The 11,963-nt window shown below is 39.5% G+C and overlaps 1 protein-coding gene across 1 annotated transcript; it reads left to right on the forward strand.

Moving 5' to 3' along the window:
• The first annotated feature begins 3,934 nt into the window (after positions 1-3,934).
• Positions 3,935-6,742, forward strand: cd164l2 (CD164 sialomucin-like 2). The gene is made up of 5 exons (XM_041809719.1): positions 3,935-4,529; positions 4,931-5,017; positions 5,167-5,333; positions 5,618-5,745; positions 5,981-6,742. Exons 1-5 carry the CDS (start codon positions 4,259-4,261, stop codon positions 5,997-5,999), a joined length of 672 nt encoding a protein of 223 aa, XP_041665653.1. The 5' UTR covers positions 3,935-4,258; the 3' UTR covers positions 6,000-6,742.
• The last annotated feature ends 5,221 nt before the right edge of the window (positions 6,743-11,963 follow it).

Genomic DNA, 11,963 nt, shown 5'->3' on the forward strand with positions numbered 1-11,963 from the left:
AATGTAACCTGACACACCAGATAGACTGTTTCATACATCCACGTCATGGAAATATTTCACATTCATTCATTGAAGCATTCATACAAAGTGTTCAGGAAGAGCAGGAAAAAATCCTTAAAAACTGATTAGATGAACATTCTGTGTCACATTCATGATTATCGGGAGACATGCAAAAAATTCTCCTCTGCCAAGGGAAGCTGCAGTGTGGCTCTTTGTTCTTGTTTAACTAAAAAGTACGGTCCAGTTCAGATAGAACTGCTGCCATACTATAGGTACATCCAAGCTAACTGCTACATCGGCAGCAGCCATTGCTATTGGCCTCTAATAGAACCTAACTCTGCCCATAGCCACTGCCTCATTCTCTTCAAATGATGCTGATTGGTCCAAACTGTTTTTGGTTCTGGCACAAATGTTGTATATAGGAGTACATACACACTTTTAAGCTTTATAACAAACTTTCAAGTTAAAGGAATGAGAATGAAAAAAGAAAAGGACTTAAGCTGACATAGATCTGTTGCCCTAGCCTAGAACTCCATGAACTTATTGTTCATACAACCAATATTTACAGCTCCTATAAGAAAAATTTTTTATAGCCAAAATATCATTTGTAAATATCAGCAGGCATTTTCATATCCACCATGATGACAATTCGCTTTAAAAGCAAATATTTAATGATATGAATATCATGTTGATAATATCCTGCATCCCTAGTAGTGTAAAATTAGCACAGTCTGTTAATGTTAGCATTAGTGGACAGTTTTATTTGTATAATAAAGTAACGAATGCTTTCTGCATTTTTCTGATCATGTTGTCAAATTTCTATTTTTACAAACTGCACAAAAATGACCATAACTGTCACTAATGTAACTGGTTACTTGTTTTATTACTATTAGATACATTTCTGAGCTTTGACAGGTTTTTGTAACCTAACACGCCAGAGTGTTTCATATACAGTATTTCATATTCAACTGGGAAAGCTCCCATAGAAAGCATTTTGCGAAGGGCGGGACTTTTTAAAAAATCCTCGGAATGTGATTGGAGGAACGGTGTGTCTGACATATTCATGAAGGGCCAATCAGAGTGACAAGATTAAGGTTCTGCTCATGCTTCTCCTGAGCAGAAAAAATGTTGAAAATGTATGCTTCCCAGTATCCTGATTGCAAAGGCCACCCATAGGTTGTCAGTCATTTGAGTCAAGACTTAATCTTTTTTTTCCCCCAAAAGTTTTGGGATTGTTATTGTTTTTGTTTTTGTATTTACCTGTTATTTTACTCACTTGTTATTCTATAATGTCTTTAATTCTATCATTACTTTATTAAATGTATTATTATTTTTATTATTCATTTAGTTTTAAATAATTTTTATGTATTTATTTTATCTACTTATTCATCTACTTAGTAACTTATTTTTTTACTTTTTGTGGTCTGTGCCATTTATCTCCACTCTATGTTTTATACCTGTTTACACAGGGTGATTAAGAGTACACCATGATAAGACAGACTAGTCTAGTATACTAGAACATAGGAAAAGCAGAATGCAAGTGATGCTGACAGATATGAGGCATTTTGTATTGTTTACTGTTAACACTGTTATGTTGAACTAAAAAATATAGATCAGTAATAAGTGTTACAAAAAAAACTAATATGACTTGTGAAAAACTAAAGATAGGTCTGAAGATACGCTGAGAGTGTATTGAAAAGGCATTAAAAAATTGATGTCTGATGTTTAACATTTACTCTGTGAAAAGGAGATTTTCAATCTCAATAAGGGTTACCCTGATTAAAAGGAAAAATGACTTGAAATAAGACTTGTCGACACCAGTTAACTCAGTTTGTGACCTTTAAGATTTCACATTTGCTCTTATCAGGCTTGTAGCTGGCTGTACAGATTGTTCAAGTACTGCAGTTGTGTTTTTAAATACACCTGCACCATATATAGACTAAAACCCAGCCTGACATCATTATCTGTATCAAATCAATCATGTTTGAGAGGACTGACGAGTGGTTGGACAGCTCTTCATCACAAACAGACACATCTGAAGTGACGATTGGCTATTGACGTACATGCTGTCTACCACTTGGTCTCATGGATTCAGACAGTCTCGCCTCACACCAGCGTCACTGTATGTTCACACTAACATTATATTTAGACCTGTCCTCGCTTGATTGGATAACTCATGAAACACATTAACACCTGGATCAGATACAGTGCTATTACCAATGAACGGTCTTCATGAGGCTTTTGTTGATTATAATATCTACCTGTTAAAGTCTTCAGGACAACAGCGAGCAGAGTCAGAGCCATTCTGGTTTTTGTTTCATTCTCTAAATCAGTTTGTCACCTTTTATTTGTCCAAAACAAAGATGGCCAAGTCATCTTGTTAGATGATGACAGAGAAGTAAACATGTTTGCTGATAAAATAGTGAATTTTTCTACCCCTTCTTCTTTTTTATGGTTAAATTATTCAGTAAAATAAAATGTTGTGTAACCAGGATATATTTTTAGCAGTGTTGCCTTTAGGGATTGTGTTGTCTGTCAGCCTGTCAGTCCACATCATCAATCCACTTTAAAATATCTCAACGTCTAATGGATCTACTATGTAGAGATTTGGTTACAGCATCAATGATGTTCATGTTATAAAGTGTTGAGAGATCATTCCTATTGCAGCATCAGACGTTTGATTGCAGCACATATTTTTTTCACCAAATTTAAGCTAAAGGAAAGATTTTACCCTCAGGTTAATTACTTTAATGCATTTTTAAAGGTTTAAAGCATTGGATAAAATGTTGTGTAACAGGGATATATTTTTAGCTTTTTAAGCTGTGTTTGCTTGGGGCTCAGTGTCTGTCAGTCTGTCAGTCTAATTCTTGATCTCTGCCAAAATATCTCAACATCTTTTTGACAGAGTACAATGAAATGTTATCTGAGTGTTAATGTTGCTCAAAGGAGTTACTCTAAAGACTAATCAACTGTCCCAGAGTTACTCTGATGACCACTCAACAGTCTCAAAGTTACTCTGATGACCATTCAGCAGTCACAAAGTCACTCTGATGACCACTCAACATCCAGTCACTCTTATGAGCACTCAACAGTCACAGAGTCACTCTGATAACCATTCAACAGTCACAGAGTCACTCTGATGACCATTCAACAGTCACAGTCACTCTGATGACCATTCAACAGTCTCAAAGTCACTCTGATGACCATTCAACAGTCACAGAGTCACTCTGATGACTACTCAAGTCACAAAGTCACTCTGATGACCACTCAACAGTCACAGAGTCACTCTGATGACCATTTAACAGTCACAAAGTTACTCTGATGACCACTCAACAGTGACAGAGTCACTCTGATGACCACTCAACAGTCACAGAGTCACTCTGATGACCACTTAACAGTCACAGAGTTACTCTGATGAAAAGTTAGCAGTCACAGAGTCACTCTGATGACCACTCAACAGTCACAAAGTTATTCTGATGACCACTCAACAGTGACAGAGTCACTCTGATGACCACTCAACAGTCACAGAGTTACTCTGATGAAAAGTTAGCAGTCACAGAGTCACTCTGATGACCACTCAACAGTCACAAAGTTATTCTGATGACCAGTTAGCAGTCACAAAGTCACTCTGATGACCACTCAACAATCATGCTATCAAACATCTCTGGAGAGACCTGTAAATGGCTGTTCGCTGACAATCCCCATTCAACCTGGGTGAGTTTGAGAGAATTGGCAAAGAATGGCAGAAAATCACCCATTCCAGATTATTGCATCATATTCAGAAAGACAGTAGGCTGTAATTGCTGCCAGTGCTTCAACTAAGTACTGAGTAAAGGGTCTGACTAATTATGCCAATGTGATATTTCAGTTTTTTATTTTCAATAAAAGTGCAAAAAAATATGTTTTTTACTTTGTCATGATGGGGTACTGAGTGTAGATTAATGTGAATAAAAATGAATTTAAATGACTGCAGCATCAGGCTGAAACATAAAACTGAAAACAGTGAAGTAGGTACATCCAGTTTGAACAGCCGAGCTCTGAGGTAGTAAATTTAACTTGACTTAGCCTCAAAAGCATCTTGATGGCAGGTTATCTGCACCAAAACTATATTATGGACCTTTAGTGGTTAGCAGTCTTATTACTGCTGTTTTGAAGGGCATGTGCATGTATGTTTGCGTGCATGCACATGCCTGCTAAAGTGAACCAGCCTCACTGCGTTTAATCTGGTGTGTGTTACAGCAGGGTGAAGGTGGGCCAGATGGTTGCCAGGACACCAGGTTTTGGTGTCGCTCATGTTACACAGATCTCTGTGTCGCCTGTCTTTCCCTCTGTGTCCCAGCCAGGAGTCATATCGCTATTTGCAACTACCGGATGTCCTTTGGAGGAACTTTATTGGGAAATTACTTCATCGAGCATCAAAGTTTCCAGGTGTAAGCTGCAGGTTATCAGGATGCAGAAGCACATGTTAAAGGTTCTCTGCTCTGCTCTCCTGCTGTTAGCAGTGATGCCCTCTGTGTACTCACAGTCAGGTATGGATCCATTTCTTACTGTATCAGTATCTAATTGTGTTAAGGCCTCTTTTGGAAGCATATTAGCATGCTTTCATTCACCTTTCCTCTGATACTTCCTTTCTATGTCCGTGATTGTGCCTCATAAGTGTACCTTTATCTGTCCTTTTAAACCTCTTTCTATTATTTTGTTCAAGCAGACAAAACTGTTAAATTCTCAGTGTATCTGTTATTTATTCTTTGGCACTAGTCTTGAATTTGCCCCCTCACTTCTGCCTGTCTCGACGCCATCCAAACTCGTGGGACGTCTTGCAACAATAAAGCAGTCTTTGTGTGTCTGTAGGAAGATAATTGTGCGTCTGCCAATGATTTGTTTTGAGTGACACCTCCAGTCGTCTGCCTGTATTTTGTCTTTTTTGCAGATTGTTCTCAGGCCCAGTCGTGCGACCTGTGCGTTGGAGACTCTATGCTCAACCTGACTGGCTGTATCTGGAGGCTTTGTCCAACTGGTAACAAACAAACCTCTGACCTCTGATAGTAATTCAATCATCATGGCTGCTGTAACTGAAGCTACCCAGGATTGTACAAGAAGACTGAATTATTTAGCATGTCAGTAATGCTCATGCTAACACACTAAATAGCTCATTCTCTGTGTCAGGTAACGACACAGGCATGTGTGTGGCGGATCAGGGTGACTCTGTAGACTTAGCCATGAACTGCAGCTGGACTAGACTGTCTGAATTGTGCACAGGTATCAGAAAACACACTCTAAAGTCAACACAGAATGTTTATGTGCAGCCTGACTCTTCGCTCTTTTTCATCTCAGTTATAGAGACTGATACTGACGGAGGAGGAGGAGGTGACTCAGGTAAATTGCATCGACACTGCTCAAACACCCCTCTCCTCTCTCTTTTACGTCAGACATTTATTATTCCCATAAGGGCTGAGTTAAATGTTCCCCACTGGCTGCTGCTTAGTCATTTCCAGTAAAAACCCACCCAAGCCACCCCTTTCTTATAATTTCTCTACATACTGTCACTTTTAACCCATCGAGCTTGTCTTTTTTTTTGCCTCCAGGTGATGGAAGTAAATCCAATCCAGCCCCAGAGTTCTCACAGGCCAAGTTTGACATGTCCAGCTTCATTGGAGGCATCATACTGGTGCTGTGTGTGCAGGCGGGGGGCTTCTTTGCCATGCGCTTCCTCAAATCCAAAGAGCAGAGCAGCTATGACCCCATGTGAGTTTTTATACATGCAGGTGTTAGAGAATGAAGACTCTAGCATCAGAGAGGTGAACGTTTGTGTGTGATTGTGTCAAGTGATGGGTCTGTTGGTGCAACAGCAGCCTCTGGTGGCAGGAGCATTTACCAGCAGCCTGTACACAGTGCCATTCACCTCTAACATCCTCCTAGATTACATTTTGATTCTAATCTTGCATCATTCCATATTAAGATTTTGCTAATCTTCTGGCAGAGATCAGCCGGCACAGTGAGGAAAAGATGTGTGAAGGACAAACAGACGATCCTGGAGGACAGCCGAGCAGTGACTCATCGATTTGTGATGACAAGAGTGTTTTTTTTCTCCCCCCCCTGAGCTCCTGTCATTCTTGGTTTGGTCCCTATAATGTGTACCCCTGGGGGATGGGTGTGTTATTAAGTGGACTTTTCCACCCCAAAATAATTTATTGTGTAACGAGTGTCTGTGCATGATCACTGTGTTTGTATAGTCTTTATATTTCAGAGGCTCTTCTTTTGACATAATCTGACAAATTAGACAAAAAACAGCTTTAATTTTTCTGCTTTCTGGCCTGAAATATTACGTTTAAGTGATAATCTCTTAGACATCTGCATTAACTTAACTGTTTGAATTGTGCTGTTGTGGGAAAGGGTGATATAATCAGCTGCAGACAGTAGGTCAGACAAGGTTAAAACAGGCATTTAGAACCCTTAAATAGCCTGAAACGGGATCCAAGGCTGATTTTCTCCATCCTTATGATGGCTGCATAAGTTTCTACTGTTTCATTAAGACTAAAAAGTAAATATATGTACATGTTATGCAATTCTTTCTTTTGTTAACTTGCAGTGAGTTGAATTGTTTGATTTGTTTATAGCAGTAATACTCAACGCCTGGCTCTTCAGCCACATGTGGCTCTTTTGTAACTTGTGGCTCTTTTAAGTCATACTTGTGAAAGCAATTCTCCCAGAAATGATCCATGGCAAGTCACTCCAATCAGTTTCTTTCCCACGCTCATACAGTAGACTTTAAATAAAGGTCAGCCTTTATTTTGTTTGTATATTTCCAATGGATCTGTGCTAGAAAAAACATGTAACATAAATATCACTGATTTTAGAAAAAAAGTCCAAAACAGGCTCCAAACTTGACTTTGTACTTTCATAAAGGATAATGCATTGTTTGTAAAATCAACAAAACATTCATCTGACACAGTTTACAAACATCTGAGAGAGTTGACAAACGTCTGTCAGAGTTAACAAACATATGACAGTTGACAAACATCTGGCAGAGCTGACAAACATCTGACAGAGTTAACAAACATCTGAAAAGGTTCATAAACATCTGGCTGAGTTGCCAAACATCTGAAAGAGCTGACAAATCGGATAAAGTTGACAAACATCTGACAGAGCTGACAAACATCTGATGGAGTAAACAAACATCTGACACAGTTTACAAACATCTTGTAAAGTTGACAAACATTTGGCAGAGTTTAGAAACATCTGGCTGATTTGACAAACATCTCGCTAAGTTGACAAACATTTGACGGAGTTGACAAACATCTGGCTAAGTTGACAAACATCTGGCTGATTTGGCAAACATCTCGTTAAGTTGACAAACATCTGACAGAGCTGACAAACATCTGACAGAGTTGACAAACATCTGACAGAGTTGACAAACATCTGGCTGATTTGACAAACATCTGACAGAGCTGACAAACATCTGACAGAGTTGACAAACATCTGACAGAGTTTTAAAACATCTGACAGAGTTGACAAACATCTGGCTGATTTGACAAACATCTGGCTGATTTGGCAAACATCTCGTTAAGTTGACAAACATCTGACAGAGCTGACAAACATCTGACAGAGCTGACAAGCATCTGATGGAGTAAACAAACATCTGACAGAGCTGACAAACATCTGATGGAGTAAACAAACATCTGACACAGTTTACAAACATCTTGTAAAGTTGACAAACATTTGGCAGAGTTTAGAAACATCTGGCTGATTTGACAAACATCTCGCTAAGTTGACAAACATTTGACAGAGTTGACAAACATCTGGCTAAGTTGACAAACATCTGGCTGATTTGGCAAACATCTCGTTAAGTTGACAAACATCTGACAGAGCTGACAAACATCTGACAGAGTTGACAAACATCTGACAGAGCTGACAAACATCTGGCTGATTTGACAAACATCTGACAGAGCTGACAAACATCTGACAGAGTTGACAAACATCTGACAGAGTTTTAAAACATCTGACAGAGTTGACAAACATCTGGCTGATTTGACAAACATCTGGCTGATTTGGCAAACATCTCGTTAAGTTGACAAACATCTGACAGAGCTGACAAACATCTGACAGAGCTGACAAGCATCCGGCTAATTTGACAAACATCTGACAGGGTTGCCAAACATCTGGCTAATTTGACAAACATCTGACAGAGTTGACAAATATCTGACAGAGCTGACAAACATCTGGCTGATTTGACAAACATCTCGTTAAGCTGACAAACATCTTTCAGAGCTGACAAACATCTAAAAGAGCTGACAAACATCTGATGGATCTGAACATCTGCATACATACATTATATGCTTGTGTAAAGTTATTTTTTCAACAGTCTGGCTCTGTGGTTTAAGAGGGTTGAGTTACACTGGTTTATATGATTATAACTACTACTTTTATCAGGGAAATATACAAAATTATCATCTGTATGTTAATGATACTTCTGGCTGTGGCACAGGCCCTCTAATTTTGGGTGTTTTTCTCTTAAGTTGCAAACCTCAGATTTCTGTTTTATAGCGTTTATCCATGTTATCAGTGTAAAATTTAACTCCTTGAAAGCTGTGAGAAACATTTCCTTTACATTGATTTTGGTCTTTTTAGTACACAAAATAGTAAATCTTGTTTTTTGGGCCTATCTTGTCCCATACATGAGAAGGGAGGCTTTTCTGAAGTAAAGACTTATTCTGCCTTATTATTCAAAAATGAGAATCTTTGTGGTGAAAAATGTAAAATAAAGACGTCTGTTTTGCAATGTCGTGATCATATCTTTGTCTGACACCTTGCTTAAGAGTTTACAGGCATTAGAATAGCCATGTAGAAATTATTCATCTTGCCACAGAAGGTCTTTCTTGCATTTGTAGGTTACATAGAAGCATAATTGTTAATTTTATTGTTTCATAACTGGCAGCAAAGAGACATGATTCTGCCTTGGTTTGATTTTAAGGGTGTGCCTTTAGATGAAAAGGCTTCAAAGGGCTGAATAAACTAAGGGTGAACATCCTATTGTCCTTCCATGGGTGTGTGCTGGTCTGAATGATGTGATGCTAACAGTTAATCATAGAACAGTGTTGTGCAGAGTGTTTATCTGAACACACCTGCAAAGTGAAGGAGGCAGTTCTACTGTGCTCTGGGTGTGACCACAGGAAGTATTCAGACCTCCTTCACCTGTTTTCTATTTTGTTGTCTTGCAGCATGATGCTGTAAGCATTCCACTGCATTCCATTCTTCTGAGCAAATCCTCAGGTTGGGTGGGGACTGTTGGTGGACAATCATTTTCAGGTCTCTCTAGAGATGTTAGATAGGGTTCAAGTCAGGGCTCTGGCTGGGCCCCTCCAGGACATTCACAGAGTTCCCCGACAGAGTTTGTCCCATCCCCACACAGGATCCCTGGAGGTCAGTCAGAGTGACCATCAGTGTCTTGGTCACCTCTCTTGGAAGAGTCCTGGTTGTGCCAAACTTCTTCCATGTGAGAATTCTGGAGGCCACTCTAAGGGACCTTTGGTGCAGCAGAAATTTGTTTGCAGTCTTAGATCTGTGCCTGTCAACAATCCTGTCTCTGAGTCTTTGAGCGCTGCAGCCACTTCCTTTGACCTCATGGCCTGGTTTTTGCTCTGATCTGCATTGTCAGCTGTGAGGCCTTCTATAGAGAGGTGCGTTCCTTTCCAAATCATGTCCAACCAATTTAATTGACCACAGATGGACTCCAGTCAAGGTGGAGAAACATCTTAGCAAAGATCCAGAGATGTAGGAGGAACCTGAACTAAATTTACAGTTTTGTTGTAAAAGGTTTGAATACTTACTACTACACTGCTGCAACGAAACAAAATAGAGAAAAAGTGAAGGGTGTCTGAATACGGTCTGAATGACCTGTATCTCCAGATAGGACTCGCCCATCAATCCTCGCATATCTGATGTCAGCATGGACCCCAGCATGCAGCAAGGACAGAGCGCAGATGGAGGCCTTTCAGGGAGTAGCAGGGTGGCTGGTTGGATGCACCGGTCGCTCTCTGAGCCAGGACCCACAGGCCTGAATGAGCCTGCACAAAAAAAAGTTCCCCAACTGGATCGAGTGTGGCTGTCTTCCAAGTCTGTTGACAAAGGATGAGACTGAATACAGGTCCTTTTCACTCTGCATGTACCCTCCCCCAATACACACACAACCACACTTCTGAGAAGAGAAAGGGAAGTCTAGTACACACACGGTTTGAATCCACCGTAAAGTTCAAGCAGCATTCATGCATGTGCTCTAGAAGGCTCTCCTCTCATTTTAAAACAAATATTTTTAGTTTTCTTAGAAAACAGTCATATTTCTTTTACTTAAGTATTTTTTGGGGGAGGAATTGTATCATAATAGCATCAGTTACCGATTGAAATGATACTTAAATTATGAAAAAGAGGAAGTGCAAGCTTCCATGAACTGTGTGAAACTGGTTTTAAAAGGTACTACATGGCTTTCAGAAGCACATAGCAAAAGAAACCTAATTCCAATTCCTCCCCTTCTCTTTCCATGTAGTCCTATCCCAACATTTTATCATAATATCATCGTTTAATGTTTTAGTGTATGCATTATTATAGCATCTGTTTAAGTACATGCCATCAATGGCATACACTATCAGGACAAAAGTATTTGGCCACAGCTGTTAACGATTGAATTCAGGTGTTTCAATCAGACCTGTTCCTACAGCTGTATAAAATCATCACCTAGCCATGCAGACATTTATGATCCTGAATGGGTCGTTCTGAAGAGCTCGGTGACTTCAAGCATGGTACTGTGATGGATGCCACCTTTGCAATAAGATAATTAGTGATTTTAGATTTATTTTTGGGCATTTTTTTGCCTTTATTGGAAAGAGCCACAGGCCAGGTACACTGGTAACGCCTTAAACCACTAAGCCATCTGTGTGCCCCAATTGGTGAAATTTCATCCCACTGGATATTTCACCGTCAACTGTAAGTGATATTATTAGAAAGTGGAAGAGTTTAGGAACAACAGCCACTCACAAAAATGGAGAAAAATAAGATGAATGAATGCATGTCCTTCTGTAATCAAGTGCTTTTTGATGTTTGATGTGCCCTGTTTTTTGTTTAGTTTAGTTTTTATTTGGGGTCTTAACTGTGGAGTGACCGGTCCTGCATCTCTGTTTGGCAGTCAGATGGTGAGACTGGGTTTGGCAGATATCGGGAGAACATTACTTGCCTAACTGCATTGTTCTAACTGTGAAGTTTGGTGGAGGAGGGATAATGGTATGGGTCTGTTTTTCAGGGTTTGGGCTAGACCCCTTATCTCCAGTGAAGGCCAATCATAATGCTTCAGCATACCAAGACATTTTGGACAATGTTATGCTTCCAACTATGTGGCAACAGTTTGGGGAAGGCCCTTTTCTATTCCAACATGACTGTGCCACAGTGCACAAAGCAAGGACTATACAGACATGGTTTGATGAGTTTGGTGTGGAAGAACTTGACTGGCCTGACCTCAACCTCATCAAGCACCTTTGGGATGAACTGGGATGGACATCGACATCAGTATCAAAAACGCTCTACACAAATTCCCACAGAAACACTCCATTGTATTACAATGTCGCTACAGTAAAGTGTAGTAAGAACTTGAAGTGTAGTTCCATTTTACAGGGCAAGATTTCACCACAACACCCTGTAACTCTGTCTAAAGGGATAAGGGGCCGCTCAGAATCAAGGGGTCAGGTTAAAAAAAGAATGGGATTGAGCCAAAGTTTCCCTTTTTCATTCAGAATCTGCGGGTGTATATTTACTGAAAATACTTCATTAAAATTTATAGTTGGAAACATATTCTCCTTTTTTTTAATATAGGAAAAAATATTTTTCTTTTCAACTCCTTCTGGTATCAAATAACTACTACGTACTTTGAGTAAACTTCAAAGGAATCACTTTTTCCTTTTACTGGAGTAGATTTATAA

This window comes from Cheilinus undulatus, linkage group 16 (genome assembly GCF_018320785.1).
Source record: "Cheilinus undulatus linkage group 16, ASM1832078v1, whole genome shotgun sequence".
Lineage (NCBI taxonomy): Eukaryota > Metazoa > Chordata > Actinopteri > Labriformes > Labridae > Cheilinus > Cheilinus undulatus.

Excerpts from the sequence above, each read along its gene's own strand:
- cd164l2 (XM_041809719.1), top strand. The coding sequence starts at position 4,259 with ATGGTTGCCAGGACACCAGGTTTTGGTGTCGCTCATGTTACACAGATC. Across the intron at positions 4,530-4,930 it reads CTCTGTGTACTCACAGTCAG|ATTGTTCTCAGGCCCAGTCG; the intron begins GTATGGATCCAT and ends TCTTTTTTGCAG. Across the intron at positions 5,334-5,617 it reads CTTCGCTCTTTTTCATCTCA|TTCTCACAGGCCAAGTTTGA; the intron begins GTTATAGAGACT and ends CCAGCCCCAGAG.